This window comes from Passer montanus, unplaced genomic scaffold, assembly GCF_014805655.1.
Source record: "Passer montanus isolate IOZ18808 unplaced genomic scaffold, ASM1480565v1 scaffold32, whole genome shotgun sequence".
NCBI classification, from domain to species: domain Eukaryota; kingdom Metazoa; phylum Chordata; class Aves; order Passeriformes; family Passeridae; genus Passer; species Passer montanus.
In genome coordinates this window covers 9,044,630-9,062,995 of record NW_024367930.1, presented here as the reverse complement: position 1 = coordinate 9,062,995, position 18,366 = coordinate 9,044,630, and the positions used below count along the sequence as shown (strand labels likewise).

Genomic DNA, 18,366 nt, shown 5'->3' with positions numbered 1-18,366 from the left:
TTTTTTTTGCTTCCAACGTGAATTTATTGGCTAATATTGATGAAAGCATAATTACTGTTTGCCTTAGTAGTAGCAGAGAATGCCTACAAAACCTTCTCTTTTTTTTTTTTTTTTGTGAATCCAAATAACCAGTAATGTGGCACTGCTTTCTGGATCAGGTGAGCATAATCAAGCAAGAATGTTTAGACTGAGGGAAGAACAGTTCTTTGAAGTGAAGGCAGATGTACAGCTGTCATCTTGTCTTAAAAACAATATGGGATATAACATCACTTGCATACTGTATGAAATAGATGGAAAATACTGGAGAAGGGAATTCAGTTGATCTCTCATGTCTGAAGAAATGCACACAGAAGTATAGTGGAGAATTCAAAAGTCCAGGCATACCAGAAAGTGGCAAAAAATAACACTGAGCTTAACATACTGCCTGATATGACCTGTGGTTACTGACTTTGCTGCTGTGAAAAATTTGTGTGTATATGGATTTCGCCATGTGCCAAAGAGCTGGCTGAAGCATATGTCAGCTCTTAAATTTTGGAAATTGCTTCATGTTTTTTTTCTCTTCAGATACCTCCTCTGGGTTTATAGGCTTTGTAAGAACTCTGCCTTGCTGAACTGTACTCTTGAGAAATGTTGTAGGAAGGAGGGTATTTAAATACTTCTGAAAGTGGAACTAAACAGAACTTTGTATGGCTAATGTTAAGTATGAAGTGGAAAGAAACTGGTTTTAAGAGTGAGCCTGGTTCAGAGTCTGCCTAAATTATAGTTCCTTTCATGTAGGAATTCAGAGCAAAAAACAGAAAACAACTGGAAGGTAGCTGGAAATGGGAAACACAGGAGGCAAAACACTCTCCTGACTAATAAGTTCAGTAGTTTGCAGGTTTGTCCACAGGTGTCCCTTAGCCTGCAGTGCAATGTGGCAGGTACTTGTGCATCTTAACAGAGCCACTGAGAAGTGAAATGAGAAATACTGTGAAAAACAGTAGTGCTTTAAATCTTGAAATAATCTCTAAAATGTTATCAAATTATTTTCCCCCCAAATTTAACTACCTCTCTGAGCCTGACCTCTGCAAAGCTTGGCACAATTCAATGTCCCAGATGTGAGTGATCCTTTACAACAAAAATTAAACTTGCAATTATGTGTTTGAACAACTGCAAAAAAATATTGAATGCATCAAAAATTAGCAGAGGCCAGATCACTTCTTTTATTACTTTAGGTAAGGGAAACTGAAACCATGTAGGACTGACTTAAATCAGCTTTACCAGAAAAGAGGTAAACTTTGCGAATATAGCAGAGCTTGAAGACATGAGTTGATGAGATGTAAATCCACTTCAAAGCCGAGTACATGTTGAATAGGCTAAGACTAGGCTGAAGCTTTATAGTAAGACACTAGTTAGATCTCTGTCGAGGCTTTAATCATATTTGCTCCATTTATGACATGAGAACTGCATTTTTTTCAGCTGTTGTCTTTGTTCCTGCAAAAGTCTTTCTCTAATTCTACCACTAGTGACCACTTCCAGGCAGATGACAATGCTTTGGCTGCACATAATTCCTTCTTGAATTATGCAAGGTGAGAATTTAGACTCGAGAATAGCATTTGCCAGCTGTTTTTCTTTGGGGATGAATACTTGCTCAGAAACCAGTTGAGTAAGTGAACTACTAATATGTCTTTAGCAGTCACTAGAGAACTCTTCACCACTTGGCTAGTCTTGTCTTTAAGTGGCATATTATTAATAGCAAATACATTTTACATAAGGTACTATATAGTCTTGGGCCCCATAAAAAACAAAACATACAAGTAATGTACAGAAAAAAATTATAAAAGATGCAGATGAGCAGGAAGTCATGCAGACTGTCTGTATTTCAAAAGATGTTCCTAAATGGATAAAACCAAGTTCTTCCAGGTTCTTTGAGGCAGTTGTGACTTAGAGCCACTGCAATTTAGTATTTCCTATTTAGTATTTCCTATTTTCTGTTCAAATACACCCTTTTTTTTTGTTTGTTTTCCTCCAGTAAGAAACTACACATATTATTTTAAACTCAAGATGAATATTCTCAGTAGCAGAATGAGCCCACTTTGCCCCTTCACTAGCTATAGATCATCTGCAGTTAAACCAACAAAGCCTTGTCCTAAAGCCTAATGCAGCCTGATAACAGTAGGGTGAAGAGAGAAGGAGCCACAGAACTGAGCAGCCCATGCAGGCTGGAGTTACTTGGATAGAGTTCATGTTTTCGCCTGAGGTCTGTGATTCTCCAAATTGCATTATAAAGGAGTATCTGTGTCCTTCTTTTTATGGATGCTCCCTTGCACAGGCTTGTAACATGAAAGCAATATAAACAGACCTATCAGCAGGAGCTCCTGAGTCATCTCACACCTCTTATCTAAAATATGTAGGTGTTAAAAAAAAAAGTTTATGTAATGGTAAATGCAAACATGTTATGTCACCTTCATTAAAAAAAAATATTGGTAGCTTGCCATTGTTACTCTGAGTCCCATAAATCCTCACATGGCACAAAATACCAAAGTATCTGGGAGAGTTTCATATAAGGCACCTTTCTTATCTAAAGCCCCTTTTCTAGTCAAAACCTTTAATAATTGTACAAGACAAAACTTTGTAAGGCCCCTTGAGACCTAACCCAAACAACACATAGGTGTTGTCTTTATTGAAGGCTGCAGTTTTATCTACTGCAATAAGAAACAATTAAGGAAAAGCCAGTGACAGTCTGGACAATGGAGTAAATAAATTTGCTCTTGATTAGTTAAGATTGAAAATAGGTCTGCCATTGTCTCAACTTACAGAAAATGTTCCTCCTTAATGCCTGCTGTTCTTCGCTTTCAGCAAGGCAGAATTTGTACCGTGACCGGAGAAGTGCTGATTTACAAAAATGATAGCAGGGTAGTGTAGTCCTGTGTAATCCTGTAATGAAGTTTTACTTCAATACCTAATTTCCAGCTTTTGCTGAGTAGTAGTGAGCAGAATCAACTTAACATACTCCTCTCCAGGCTTTTTGCAGCTTAACTATTTCTAGCTGCCTTCAATAAGCTACTCGCTACAAGTGTGCATGTGGTGGGAGGGTGGCACAGCTCTATTTATTTCAGCCAAAAAGCACACTCAGGCAATTGGATTCAGTCTTTTTTAATAAATTAATGTCATTCAAAATACAGTGCCAGAACATGATGCAGCTGAACATGCTAGTAAGGTTTGTCATGAAGCACCTGTGTTCATGTTAGGTTGGCGGCACCCCGCTACTGCTAGTGGTTCCTGGGATTAATGCCAGAGCAGCACTAGGCATCTGCTCTCCTGCACACACAGCACAGGATATTCCTGAAGTTTGCTTCCCCCCCCAAAGTAAAAAACCTGACAGCTAAGGGATATCTATACACAATCACACTACAGTAATGCTTGTTATTAAATTAACAGAAAATAAAGACCTGGTTAATCCACACTAAAACTTCGTTTTACAATGGAAAAATACATCAGCAGCAGGAAGTAATATACATGAGCCAATGTTACTGTAATACAGAATGTGGAGGCATTTACTGATTAAAGCCCCACATAGACCCGCACTATGAGGGCTGGCAATTCCTATTGCAAGCCCAGCAACTTAAGTCCACACCTGGTAATCTACCAGCTGCTTGGAAGACCTGTATTCTAAATAGACAGGTATAAGTTAGTGAAAATAGAATACATGCACCTCATCATACAGCTTGACTGAACCTGCAGTCAGTTTGCCCAGCATGTTACCATACAATGGAAGATCTACCCTTCCTACCACAGGTGTAGATCCATGGGATTTGTTTCTTTTTCTTTTAATGGCATTACTATACCAACATAGATATTAGTATTTAGTAAGTGCAGCACAGTCCTTTAATTAGGCCACACTGACAATTATATAACTAGCACTTAAGTAGAATATCCAGAAGTAGTTAAAATGTAACTGGAAGATACTTTCAAAAGAGTTGTGACATCATCCTAGAAACAATAACTACTTTTTTTCTTAAGCTAATTTTCCTGAACTGAGACTTTATAGAACTAGAATTAATTCTTTAGACAAGTCAGATGCTCAAGCTCATGATATACATATATTTTTCTCAATTATCTGATAATAGTATTTGAGATTATGGAAGCATATCTGCTCATTTCACTAATTCATACTGAATGGCGGCAGGTGTTAGGTAGGGCATAAAAATACAATTCATGAAAGACAGCTCTGAGATTTCTGTCCCCAGAGCTGTTCTTTCACAGCCATTTATTTCATTTATTATTTTATAACTGAGCACAGACTCAGTTGTGCAGTCTCATTTGGGAGCTATACAGGTGGTAAAGTAACCATCTCCCCATCCAGCTCAAATTCATCAGCTCCGTCTGGTGAGAAGAGATACGTTGGAGGTTTCCACGGGGACTCTTCAAGGCAAGAGGGATACAGCTTTCCTACAGTACACCGGAAGTCTTTCCCCAAGTCCCACAGCACGCGTTCCGATATGTGCTGCTTCAGGAACCAGCGGTCGAGTTCCAGGTCATACTGATAGGTGGCATACTTGGCTCTCTCGTTCATGTGGGTCTCCCGTATAAAGACACACAAGGAATTGGAGATGACAACGGCCCTGACGCACGGGTCGGAATAGCGCTTGGCAGGGATGTTGGCTGCCATCCTCCATTCGTTTTTATTCACGTCGTAGATCTCCACTGTTACGGAAGACCCATCCACAGTACTGCTGGGGAGCCTTATCCCAGAATTGCTGGCAATGTGCAGTCCTCCGATATAGAATATCTTATCACCGAAAGCGGCAGCTGAGGCGAAACATCTGCTCGTTTGTCGCATCGCCATCTCCACCCAGGCGTCCGAGCGGGGGAAGTAGCAGTACATCAAGTTGTGTGCCATGACGTAGATGCAGTTGTGAACCGCCACAGCCGTGCTCCACTGCCACGCGCAGGGCAGGGGGCTGACCATGGTCCACTCGTCCTTCTCGGTGTCGTACCTCTCCACAGTCCTCCTGTTGAGCTCCCCGCCGACGCTGTCCCCCCCGATCGCATAGATGTATCCTTCACAGCACACCAGGGACGGCTTGATGCGTACAAAGAGCATCGGCGTCTTGGGGAACCAAGTGTTCTGCTGCGCATCAAACCAGTAAAAGCAATTCACAGTTCTGAAGGCAGCCTGGAGTTTGCTGCTTTTACTGTGATTGGTTTTTGTGTTCTTCAGAGGAACCTGCCCACCTGCTATATAGATGTCATTATCGGGAGTTACCAGCGTCCCAACCTTATGCAAGTCAGCGGGAGGGTTGCAGAGTTTGTAAACTTTCTCTGCCTGTGGGCTGTAACAGACAGAAGAGTAAAGACTACCAGGGTTTTCAGCAGCAGCTTCAATGAATATCATCATCTCCTCTTTTGTCATACCAAGTCTGGGCTTGAAAAATTTGGGCATCGATTTGTACAGTCCTTGCACCACCACTGATTTATCATTAGGTGGCAAGCCTTGAAACCAGGCTCTCTGTGTTACTTCTGAAAGTGCATCGATCCGGATTTGGCTAAGAACAGAGGACAAATACTGCGAGCGTGATTCCGTGTTGTACCCCAGCCATAACATAGCAGCCTCACGCACTGTCTCCTCCTTTTCCACATTTAAATTGTCACTGCTTAAAATATCTATCAGTAGATCATGTGACAGTTGCATGAAAGCCTCCTGGTGGTACACAGCTGTGAACTTGTGCTCCACCATTCTTTTAGCACTCTGTTTTAACTCTTCACAGCTGAAGAGATCAGCAAAACTTAATAGACGCACACAATTTTCTGCATTAATTTTTTTGATTAAGTATTCTCTACATCGTTGTAACACATCATCTACCTGTAATGCAAAGAAACACATGAAGTATTACACATACAGTCTATGCTTTCATGTAGCACCAGAACATAAAGTACCTGCATCTGGTGTTGAACAACACAGTTCAGGCATGGAATACTATACATACAAAAAAACAGCAGTGACTCATACAGACCAAGTACACAGCGTGATTATGTCTGCTGGCAAAACTAATTTTCTAAATGTTAGAAGCACACTGGTTTACTTCCAGCCTTCCAAAGGGACTGTCGTGCAAGGAGGGATAGCTACATGAAGCAACTTTGGCAAGCAACTGCTGTCTAAACAGAACAAACAGAGCAAAAGTGTCTTGAAATGACTAAAGAGGAAAGATCTTTTAACAAGATAAAGAATAAAGTGGTTCAGAGATTAGGAGCTGTTATTTCCTCCTCTAAACATTCCCACCTGTAAGAAGCAGGCAGTTTCATAGAGCTGCTCTACGGTGCTGTCGCTTATTGCCAGGTTACCCGTGTATGCGTAAGTGATGATGATCTGCAGAGTGGCTGCGTCCACATTCCGCAGGTGTACGTGTGTCTGTTTGCTCTCGCTCAGCCCGCTCATGAACATTGCTCTGAGGAGAAACACATATTAAGACAAGGATCAGCAGTGAGTAATCTTAAACAGTCACCTGTAAGCCTTTGGTGATTACACTCCTAAAGGTGAACAGTCCTTCTGCAGGCCTGTTCAAAGGTGTTTAGGATTTACCTTAGGCGGACATTGCTATTTACAATAAAACATTTGGACAGAATATTGAAAGAGTAATGTCAGTGCCTTTGCAGAAATACTTTATATTCATGCAAACCCTTCTGTGTTAATCAATAGACAGTGCTAATGATTTTGGAGTTTTAATGACATGATTTAAATATTTTCTATGATAGGTGATAAGAGGGAAGAAACATCCTCCAAAAACACTGTTGAAACATACACAGCTAGATTTCAGATTCTAAAACGAAACAGATTTATGTAATGGACTCAGCTAAATCATATCAAGAAGCATGCTCCTCTGGGAGGAGAAGAAATGGAGCAAGGACTAGCACTCTATGAATTATTTCTTATATACCATTCATCATAACATGCAGTAAACTTCAAACTTGCAGGCAAAAATCAATAACAGAAAAACCTATCAGATCTAATCTGGGAAAAAAAGAGCGAGTATTTCCATTACATCTTCCTGAAGAAGATTAGAAAGGCAATTTAAATTGTTTCTTTAATGCTTCACACACCTCTTGCCCATCCTGGTATTTTAATTGTAGCACAGTTAAGAACTAACTGCAGTCTGGTACTATAAGCCATGTACTTGTCAATTTTCTTAAAACAGGGGACATTAGTTTCAAGAACTTTATATTGATTCAGGTTTGATATTTATGGTTGTGCTGAAATTCAGTTCAAGGCTCTTTATATTTATTTGGGCTTTTTATTTTTTTAGGAAACCGGGCATGAGAGAAGTTAGAAGGGACAGTGAGTGCACCTTTTAGTCCTGCTTCTGAGTGCAGAGGTGAAGGGGACATGGAGATACACTCCCTAAGCAAAGCCATTCCAGAAAGCATCTGATACAAAAGACATTTTCCCATCCCTATTTTTCTGTCTTCTTCTAAGCTTCTTAACTCAGGGCAACTTGCATTTTAGGAGGGATCACTGACTAACTGAGTATCAACTTGCTGTGCAGCTATTTAAAGATAAGCAATAAAGTACAAGAGGGTACAGAGACTCCTCAGAAAGGAAGAGAGGGAGCTGTTGGAGGCTCTGGCTCTTGCTCACACACTGCTGAGCTGTGTGCTGGAGCAGGGCTGCACATCATTCAGACACAAAGATGGAAGGTAAGCTGGCTGCAATCACACACAATGGCTGGATCACACAGCAAGATGCTTTGCTTTTCTTCCCCCTCCTTCAGGGCTATCAATTTTTCATAATAAAGCTAAATTTAGGAAGCTGAGCATCTTTTTGTAAACCAAAGTAGAGAAGAAAAGCAGAACATGACAAAACCACAAGTTTGATACTTCTTTTAACCAGTGCCAAAACCTCATTCCATAAATAATAAACAAACACATATGAATAAGAGATTTGACTGCACATTCTGATGCAGCACACTGGGTGGACTCATGACAGCTTTCCAACCTTATGATTAACCACCCACATTAAATCTGGCTACATCTTCAGTGGCTGTTATTTTACAAATTGTTGGAACTATGTCATCTGCACAGGGCCAATGGTAATAATTATTATCTAGTGATCACACAATACTTGTTGCTAAAAGTTGGACCAGATTCATCTGAGATGAAAAAATAAACAAAAAAGCCAGAAGGGACAAAATTTTTCTGTAAAAGTAATAAATTAATCCTTCCACAGTTTTCTACAAGAAAGGAGACAGTACAGAAAACATCTTAAATGTGTTCTGTATAGTGAGCTGGTCTCAGGAAAAGCAGATTTGTAAACTTTCCAGTGATTGAACAGGAAAGAAAAGTATAATCCCTCCACAATGCATCAGGAAGGTAGAACATGCGTGGATGTCACTCAGACTAGTTTCAAGCTTCAAAATTCCTTCCAGACAGGCAGATTAATTATATTATGTTGCCAACAAAAATGATTAATCACTGCAGAAAACTCACAGTGCCTCATCATCCAGGTCTTACTATGAAGGCATTTGCAAAAAGTGGTAGCACTTAACATATCTTATTAATAGAAATGTTTTCAAAGTCCAAAACCAGGACATTTGGAAAACAAGAGCTACTGAACTAAAAATTTCAACAGTATCTTGGGGGGGACCATGAAACAAAAAAAAGAACCCAAACCACACACACTTGCATTGCCACAACACTCAAGGAAGGGAAGAGTTTCCAGCTTTGCTGAGCAGGGAAAACCAGATGATTCAGAAAAGAAAGCCATGAACTTACACAGCAATCCCTACTTTTAGCAGATGGTTCTACTAAGAAACTGTAGTTAAACATGACAATAGAATTCCTGCAGCCAAGTCTCAATAATCCCTTGTTATCCTACCTTGGCAAATAAAAACAGATTAAGTATTTTAAAGATTCAGTGTAAGAACAAGAAATTTACTAATTTTCAGACTACTCATTTAACTCCCTAAAGAAAATGAGCCATCACAAGTGTGATTTTTTTATTCCCCACAGTCATCGTAGGAACTACAATAAATATCTAGAATAAGTCCCAGGAAGCCAGAAATTTTACTTTGTGTTGGAAAGTAAGGATATTTATGTTTTGTACATAAGTTACTGACCTTTAAGTCTCTCTAAGACTTTGTCAATCAATTACTATTACACTCAAAACCAGGTACCACAGATTTTATAGCATTTGAATACTTACCTGAAATATGAGCTGCACGTTGCAAGAACCATCTTATGGCAGGGAAATTCAGTGCCCTCAACAATCAACACTATGTCAGTTAGCAACTGCTGTTCATAAAAGAATTTTAACTGCTCCAGCAAGGATACAGCATACTCTGTATTTATCTGCCTCTCGTCCTGGGTAGACATGACTGTATTCCATTAATAGTTCCAGGACCAGAGAGAAAAGTCAAGATCTCTTCACCAAAGAAAGGTCAGCTGAGTGTTTCTGAAGTAGCCAGGAAAGAAATGGCAGGAGGTCTGTAGCCTTCAGAAGTGATACTGATAAAAAGGGCAGTGTTATCTTGAACTGCTGAATCAATGTTTCAGACTTTGACCTCCTATTAGGTCATCATGCTGTGACTTGGTGTCCCAGTCTGTTCAGAGACTTTCAAGAGTGTCTGCAGAGCTCCCGTTGAGATCTATGACGCAGCAACTGAACGAACAAAAGTGAAGTCTGAGGTAGATTTTGTGGTAGCATCTCGTGATCAGTGGCTGCACTTGACTGACTGAAAGCAGGAAAATAAAATTAATTTACATATTAGCACATTGTGGAAAATCTTTCTTAGTTACCTCTTAGAAGTAATTGTCTAATAAGCATTTCTAAATTAGTACTTCATCACTTGCAATAAAACCCTTCTAAGAAAAAAATTTAAACAACAAAGGTATCGAAGAGAAATGAAAAGCGGAGTTCGTACATTAATTCTCATATGACCTAGACTCACAAAGTAAAATTATTTATTTTGTCAATACAGCTACTAAGGCTGGGGAGTTAAAACAAGGTTCAGTAAGACTGCATTCCTCCTCAAAGAATTACCCAGATTTCCCACTGAGTACACCTGTGAATTTCATTCAACCATTGATAAGACCGCCACTTTTTTCCCCATTTCTACATGAAATAGTAAGTTTTTCTGCTTCTTTGTTTTTGTCTACTGAAAGCTTATCAGTACCAGGCCAGTAATTTTCACATTCCATCATTTTCCAGCTAAACTCTCAACATCATTATCAGCCTGTTTATTTCATCTTTGGCCTTCTAGTCGAGATGAAGCAGAACTAGCACTAAGGATTAAAAAAACCCCAAAAACAAACAAACAAAAAAACCCCTAAAAGTCTGTATTTCCAATGCATATTAAATTAATCTGCTCCAGGCAAATATATTAATATTCCACATTCCCTCATTTTTCCTTCTGAGTAATTTCCATACAGCCAGGTAAGCTTCACTGCTGCAGAGAGGAGAAAAGAAAAACAAGGAAATAATAGGAGCAACGGGATGCTGGAATAGCAAGGCTCAAAACACCTACAGTGGTTGCCAAGGTTTATTATCTTGTTTGGACATTTCTATTCTTAAAAATGGGGTCAGGTTTTATTTCATCTTCCACTTGAACACAAAAACCTAATTAAGAATGGGATGGTTGTGACAGTAGAATTACCATCATAATGGACACTGGAGTATCACAGCTATCAAAAACACCTACAGTGGTTGCCAAGGTTTATTATCTTGTTTGGACATTTCTATTCTTAAAAATGGGGTCAGGTTTTATTTCATCTTCCACTTGAACACAAAAACCTAATTAAGAATGGGATAGTTGTGACAGTAAATTACCATCATAATGGACACCGGAGTATCACAGCTATCGAATGCTTCCAGATTTATTTAATCTTGCATCTTCTGCATTCCAAAACTGAGGAATAACCAGGACATGTTTGTCTTGTGTCTAAGATATCACTATCACTACAATTCACAATGAACAGAGAATGCAGAAACAACTTGTGTGAAATGACATTCCTTAAATGCCAAACAAAACCATCAGATTTAGTGCAAGACCAAGACAGTAGAAATACCTGCAAGCTACACCAAAGATCTACTGTTTCAACACAGCCCTGCCTGTAATACAACTCAGAAACAGCTGTCTTTCAACATTCACTCACTTGAAACAGATATGCTTAATTAATGCCACTTTAATTACTACTAATTTAGTGTCCCTGATCTTTTTTCTTTTTCAGTGATAAATATACACAAACAAGAATCTCAAACTCTTGGTTTTCCCTAGTTTCTTAACTGGAAAACAGTCCAGCTAGTCAAACCCAACGCTCACTGTTGAGGTGAAGGCAGTTAATTAAGGAACACAGAAAAGGCTTTGATACTTGGGGGAAGGAGTAGATATTACTGTGTGCTACAATAACAGACACTAGCACAAATCTTGACTGAAGACCTCCTAGTTTCAGGTAACCTCTGAAGTCACTAAACCATAAATACATTGAGGGTATAGAGATACTGCTCCATCTAAAGTATGACCTTCTGCCTCAGGTCACAGCTTCTTTCCACCAAGACAGTGTGCATCTCATCTCTGCACTACTGCCCACCCTCCTGGTACTCTGGGAACAGCTCACCATGCAACCCAATCCATTGACAGATTTTGCACTGAACTTTAAAGAGAGACACACAGACTCCCTACATGTGTTAGGCCCACAGAAATAAATAGCTTGTGGCTCTGCTGGTATCCCAAGTCTCTCTACAGCATTGTTTTTCCTGGCTTAGGAGTAAAGTTTCAAGAACAATACAAGCTGGTGGATTAAGCTCTGTTTGGGCAGAGCATCAGTAACACAAAGCTTTAGCAAAAGAACTCGTTGATACCATAACTTCCCTTTCTGATGTAACTGTAAAGAATATATATATATATATTTTTTTTTTTAATATAAACAGGAAAAAAAAAGAAAACTAATATGCACTGGTTCAGTCATTAGGTACCAGAACAAGTCAAGGATGCCATGGAGAAATTGATATACACCTGCTAGTAAGATTAAAGACATTTTTGGCAGAAAGCTGCTGACAGTCAATAACTGAAAAAGCAGACCTGTTCAGCAGAACACAAGTTGAAACTGTGAAATTAATTGCTATAAATAACTGGAACATTTGAGTACGACCCTCAGTAGCAGAAAAGATTGAGGAGATGACAGGAATCCTGTTGCAGAACATTTATGCGATGTGGATCACCTTTGAACCATCCATTTACAAAGCTGGAGCCTTTGGTTTACAGAAAACCATCTGTCGTGTACTCAGGAAAGTGCACATGGTAGGAACATGCTACATACACGATTCCTGTTTTCCACATCCATACTGTGTTTTGCTGCCAACAATAACCATTTGCTAAAGAACAAAGTTTTGTATTTGTCACAAAGTCAGGACTCACATCCCGTTCCCTTGTAATGGAAATAAATACATCAAGGATCTCTGAATTACTGGTCCAAAATTGTCATAATTTATATTGCCATTTGCCCAAGAGAATTGAATCTGTTGAAAACATTAGGATAAGTGGTAGTAACATCATTTAGTACCTGGAAAATAATCCAAGATTACCTATCTCTCTCACACCTCTTTGGAAAGTTCAAGACAATTTTAGAGGAGATACTCTCCTCACTTTGAGGCCAAAAAACTGAGGCACTGAAATAAAAAGCAGCTTGTCCAAAGCCATGTACTTCCGAAGGAGGAAACCAAGAGGTGTAGCTAGTCTAAACCCAACACCTCTCTCATTGCGCTGTGCCTGGTTGGCATACAGTCATTGGATCTGAGATAAATGAAAAACTGGGGACTTGAAAAATGTCTACAGATGCACTACTGTCTGCTGGAGTCCCAGTAACTATGCAGCAGTGGACATTTCTCATGTACGGATTAAAAGATCTATGGCCAAAGTTAGCTTTATATCCTGAACTGAAATTTTGATAGAATAAAAAAGATCCCTGAATACAAGATCTAGGAATGAGACTTTCCCTTTCAACGATGTCACTGAAGTGACCATTTTGTTCTGGGTTGTTTCTTGGAAGCCAGCTATCCAAAACAGGACTGGCAGGTAGCTGCTGGAAGGCCACAGGGTGCTGAAACCATGTAATCACTGGGTGATACAAAGTACCTCCCTATCAAGCTGGAGAGCAACATTAAGTAACATGTTGATAAGAGGGTTTGTTTTTAAGTAATTATTCCTTTTTGCTTAAGTAGTTTTAATGAGGTGGCTTGTTAACACTTGTTCATGTACTTCAAATCTGAATGAGACCATTCAGAAAATTAGTCATCAAATGTTAATGAGTTATGGGATAGGCTATTAATTGCCTTCCTTGAATCTGTTTATTTTCTGAGGTCAGGCAAAGATTGATAGAGATACTGCACTACATACGTGGCAGTGGCACTACCCTTCAGTGTGTAACATGGAACAAGTATATTGACTATTTCCAATTTGGTAGAGAAACATATAAAATACATAAATATTCTTCAACTGAACTTATTTTAAAAAATTATTTCTTTTCCACCTAAATTATAAGAAGGAAAAAAGATATACAGGCATCTTTTGTTTGGGGTTTTTTAAAGAGATTCTGATTTCTTCTGAAAATCCCATTAATTAGTCTGCCAGATTAGATGCCTAACTTCCCATAAAATGGTGGGAAATATGTAAAAGATCTATGAAAGTGTCACAGGTTCCCATCTGCATCTTCAGCCATCAAACACCTCTTGAATGCTAACTTCACTAACTCAAAAACAAACTTCATTTTCCATATGCCTGGAAGAAAATTAAAAAAAAACAACAACCCAAACTTATCTCCCTGGACATTCAATTTATTTAATCTAGTTCTAACTAAAAAAAAAAAAAAAAAAAAAAAAAAAAAAAAAAAAAAAAAAACAAACACAAAAACCCAAACAAATAAAAACCAAACTTTAAATACTACTTTTCTGCACTTTTAATCAAAATCCTGTTTCCACCCAAGGGCAGCTTCACACAAATCACAACCATCTGCATCTTCAGCCATCAAACACCTCTTGAATTCTAATTTCACTAACTCAAAAACAAACTTCATTTTCCATATGCCTGGAAGAAAATAAAAAAAACAACAACCCAAACTTATCTCCCTGGACATTCAATTTATTTAATCTAGTTCTAACTAAAAAAAAAAAAAAAACCAAAACAAAAAAAAACCCAACCATAAAAACCCAAACAAATAAAAAACTTTAAATACTACTTTTCTGCACTTTTAATCAAAATCCTGTTTCCACCCAAGGGCAGCTTCACACAAATCACAAGTAAAAACACATCTAAAAGAAGTGAGTCATTCACTATTTTTAACATAATAAAAGGTCAGAATTTAGACCTGAACAACTTAAGCCAAACTACACAAGCCTTGGTGTGTGGAGATAGCAATCCTCTCAGCTAGCAACGCAGTATCCAGCTCAGGCACTTCAACACTTAGTTACTATGAGGGATATTCTGAGTTACAAACCAACCAGTTTCAAACTTAACATACCAGCTAACAGCAAGGGGGAATTCGAGTACTAAAACTGATTACAATCAATTATGCAAATCGACACACCTAGCCAATAGATCTCAAAGACAAGAAAGAAAGAAGAAAAAAGGAGTTGGAAGCTCTAGATTCTTGAGTAATGTATCAAATTTGCATCCTTGGCAGTGAGTAAGAAATAGGTAATTGATGAAGCAGTTCCAGACTTGGAAGTTTTCCTCTCTTCTAAAGCCATCAAAGGTGTCTTTGATAGCACAGTAGACCAGAAAACTGAGGACATCAAGGATATTCTAATAAGGCAGCAATGTGAAATTTCACTAAAAACAAGGAAAGGTTTAATTCTACAATGTTAACTTGAAAATGACTATTCACTTGGAAACTACTACTATTTTCCATGCATATTATGCTTGGGAGGTGAGTTACAACTTTGAGGTAGGTGAGTTTTCTGAAGCTACACAGAAACTAGAGACTAGAAGTGTCAGACTCCATGTTAACAACATGCTTGGTCACAATGCACTCCTGTTTTTCTGCTCCTAAAGGAAGTTATACACTAAAGGAAATACCTGCTCAGGAAGAAAATTAGCATTTATGACATGATAAAACAACTGCTTGAATTGGCAACTGGACTTCTACGCTGAGCACAGGTAGTTTCCATCCCCAAGGGTGTTTCTGTTTTGTGGAAGACTTGACCTGTTCTGGAAAATTAACCTTTGAAAAAAAGTAGGCCATGGATGTCTCCAGTAAGATCTAGCCATGTATCCTATATATATATATATTTTTTTTTTCTCTGAACTATAGAACATTAATGAAGCTAGTGTGTTTTATGTAACAACTTAAATTCCAGTTTAAAAAGTACAGGTAATTTTCTTAAACATTCACTATATGACACTTAACTATAAATTCAAGCATTTCTACATTAAGAAATTAATTAGTCATTAATGTAGCTTAATTAATTGTAAGTTAGTTCCTGAAAGGTTAAGTCTTATAATGGATATCATACTCATGCATATAAAATTTATTTTCAAAGCTCAACAGTCAGTAAACTAAGAAAAAAAAATTTAGGGTTTGCACCAATTCTGGTCTGTTTCATAATCACATGACCAAAACAAAAAAAGCCTGCTTCAGCAAAGAAAAAAACAACAACAACCATCTCTCTAAAATGTGGTAAAAAAATATTAAATAAGCAGTGACATCTTTTCTTCCTCTTTGGACTGTTCCTGAAAGATGCTGCTTACACATCTTTGAATAAAGGGCTCTCTCTACTCGACACACAAAAACAATTTGGAAAAAGGAGTGACACCTATACTCAAATCATGAGACTGCTTGATGTATGCATTTACTATGCAATGTAATTGAATTAAATACTAAATATTACCTATTCCTCCAGATAGATTTCTGAGAAACAGAACTATACTCAGGGTGCATTTTAATAATCTCTGAAACACATCATCTGAACAAAATTCATGTAGCTACAGCCCTAGGAGAGCTCACAACAGCACACAGTCTTTCGGCCCATTATGAGCACAAAGTAGAATATACACGATGTAGAAAAGCCAAGCTGGGGCTTTACAATAAAACCTCTAAAAATGCACATGCTAAGTACAGCACAAATCCGTCTCTAAATCATAATTAAAGTTATTTCAAAAGCAGCAGGTATTTATCCCGTTTCATAGCAGAAATAATGATAAACGCCGGGAAAATTTGACTAACGTCAAAGCGATTCTATCCATCTGTTTATTTAGTCCGGAAAAGCTCACTAAGGATTATGTGACTCTTTAAAGCTACCTAGGGCCACGGAAGCCCACCCCGGACCCACAGCGTACGTATGCACTGCTAGATGGGTCAGCAGGGAAGGCAGGGGCAGCCACCAGGAGCGGCAGTGCCTCCACACCGCTCTGCCCCTCCGAGACTTCCCAGCGCGGGTCCCTCCGAGCGCTGCCAGCACCAACAGCCCGGTTCCACACACCCCGACCTGCTCAGCCCACGGGAGCCCCGGCCCCAGCACGGCCCCTCCCGCCCGCCCATGCTGGACACGGGGCGAGGAAACACATTTCTTCCTCTTCCCGATGCTCAGGTGCGCCGTCCCGTCCCCGCGCAGCCCCGATCCCTTTCCTGCTTCCCCCAGAAGGAAGGGGGCACCTTCCCGCTCCTCCAGCACCGCCGCACTCCGGGCTCAGCAGCGATCCCTTTGGCCTCTCCTCCCCTCGGGTCTCCGGGAGCCGGCCCTGCCGCGGCGCGGAGACGGCGCCCGCCGCCACCTCCGGCGGTGCCCGCGGGCCCGGGGGAGCGGCCGCGCTGCGAGGGGGCGGGCGGGAGCCGCNNCCCCGCGGGGCCGGCCAAGGGCCCGGCGGCCGCGGCGCGGCGGGACGCGAGCGCGGGAGCGCCGCCACCAGCGCCATCGTTCCCCCCGCACCCTCCGCTCCGGACAAACCTCCGGCGGCCGCTTCCTCTCGTGCCTGGCCGTCCCGACGGCGGGCGGCCGCGGGGAAGAGGTGGGGGAGGAAGAGGATGCGGCGGCGGATCCGGTCTCTCTCCCAGGCTGCGGAGGCGGCGGCGGCCCCTGGGCGCGCAGGCGCTGCTGCTGCCGCCGGCCCCCCTTCCTCCCCCTCCTCCTCCTCACCCGCCCGCCGCTACGGAGCGCCGCGCCCGCCCCGTCTGCGCATGCGAGGCGCGGGGGGGCGCCGGGCCCGCCCCCGGCTACCTCCGCCCGACACCGCACTGCCAGCGTCCAGTCTTCCCTTAAACACCTCCCGCGACGGGCACCCCACCACCTCCCTGGACAGCCCAAAGTCTAATCACTCCTTCTGTGAAGAAATTCCCTCTAATGTCCAGCCTAAACCTCCCCTGGCGAAACTTGGTGCCGTTTCCTCTCATTCTGGCGATGGTATCCAGGGAGAAGAGCCCGATCCTGCCTGGCTACACTCTCCTTTCAGGGACCTGTAGGGAACCACAGAGTCTGCCCTCAGCCTCCTTTTGTCCTTTTCTAACAGCACCAGCTCCTCACAGGACTCGTGCTCCAGACTTGCTGGGACCTGGAGGCCCGTGGGCTTCAGGGTTAACACCCAGCTGGTCCTCTCCCCCTGGCACGTGCCTTTGGCCCTTCAGCCATCCTGGAACATCCTTTGGCCAAGTGTGGGCTTGCTGCCCTAAAAGCAAAGCTCACCTGGTTTGTGGGGGCTGGAGCTTCCTCTGGGATGGAGGGAATTGACAGGGGCGCAGGAGGCTGAAAAAGAAAGGAAAATGCTGAGAACATTTACCTTTTTAAAAGCCATCCAGTGTTACTTATTTTCTTTATTTCTCTTTGGGTCCATCCACCAATAGAAGGGAAGTGCACCTCAAACAGGTGAAAGTATGATGGATGCAGAGCAGAGCTGGGGATTTAAAGCACACCAGACAAGTCACAGTCATAGAATGTTAAGGGTTAGAAGGGACCTTAGAGACCATCGAGTTCCAACCCCCCTGCCACAGGCATGGACACCTCCCACTAGGTCAGGTGGCTCAAAGCCCCATCTGACCTGGCCTTGAACACTTCCAGTTATTTGATTCAACAACCTCCTTGGGCAGCCTGCTCCAGTGCCTTGCCACCCTCACAATAGAGAATTTCTTACTAATATCCAGCCAAAATTTCCCATCTCACTTTGTACCCATTGCTCATTGTCCTGTCGCTACAAGTCATACAAAGTGCAAGAGCTGCTGTCAGTGGAAAGGACAAGCTTTGGCTGGGAAGGTCTGCAAGGAAAGGATCAGTAACCATTCCCAAACACTTTATAGTTTGTGTTTTGGTACAAAGGATTTGTTTAATCTGAATGTTATAGAAAGAAAAAACACATCAATTTTGGGAACTTCCCAACAGAGGAATATAAAGAATCTCTAAACATCCATCCC

At 41.0% G+C, this 18,366-nt stretch overlaps 1 protein-coding gene across 3 annotated transcripts; it reads right to left on the bottom strand.

Moving 5' to 3' along the window:
• Nucleotides 1-3,119: 3,119 nt before the first annotated feature.
• On the bottom strand, nucleotides 3,120-17,131 carry KBTBD2 (kelch repeat and BTB domain containing 2). Of its 3 annotated transcripts, none has more exons than XM_039714977.1 (4): nucleotides 16,913-17,131; nucleotides 9,179-9,707; nucleotides 6,263-6,428; nucleotides 3,120-5,845 (listed from the first exon to the last, which is right to left on the bottom strand). In XM_039714977.1, exons 2-4 carry the CDS (start codon nucleotides 9,346-9,348, stop codon nucleotides 4,310-4,312), a joined length of 1,872 nt encoding a protein of 623 aa, XP_039570911.1. In that variant the 5' UTR covers nucleotides 9,349-9,707; nucleotides 16,913-17,131; the 3' UTR covers nucleotides 3,120-4,309. The 3 variants fall into 3 exon arrangements, with proteins under 3 accessions (XP_039570911.1, XP_039570914.1, XP_039570912.1); XM_039714980.1 differs by lacking the exon at nucleotides 16,913-17,131 and adding an exon at nucleotides 16,621-16,741; XM_039714978.1 differs by lacking the exon at nucleotides 16,913-17,131 and adding an exon at nucleotides 10,802-13,755.
• Between the last annotated feature and the right edge of the window lie 1,235 nt (nucleotides 17,132-18,366).

Coding starts and splice junctions, on each gene's coding strand:
- KBTBD2 (XM_039714977.1), bottom strand. CDS start 9,348: ATGTCTACCCAGGACGAGAGGCAGATAAATACAGAGTATGCTGTATCC. Junction 6,429..9,178: donor ACGTGCAGCTCATATTTCAG/GTAAGTATTCAA, acceptor GTTTCTCCTCAG/AGCAATGTTCATGAGCGGGC. Junction 5,846..6,262: donor AAACTGCCTGCTTCTTACAG/GTGGGAATGTTT, acceptor TTTGCATTACAG/GTAGATGATGTGTTACAACG.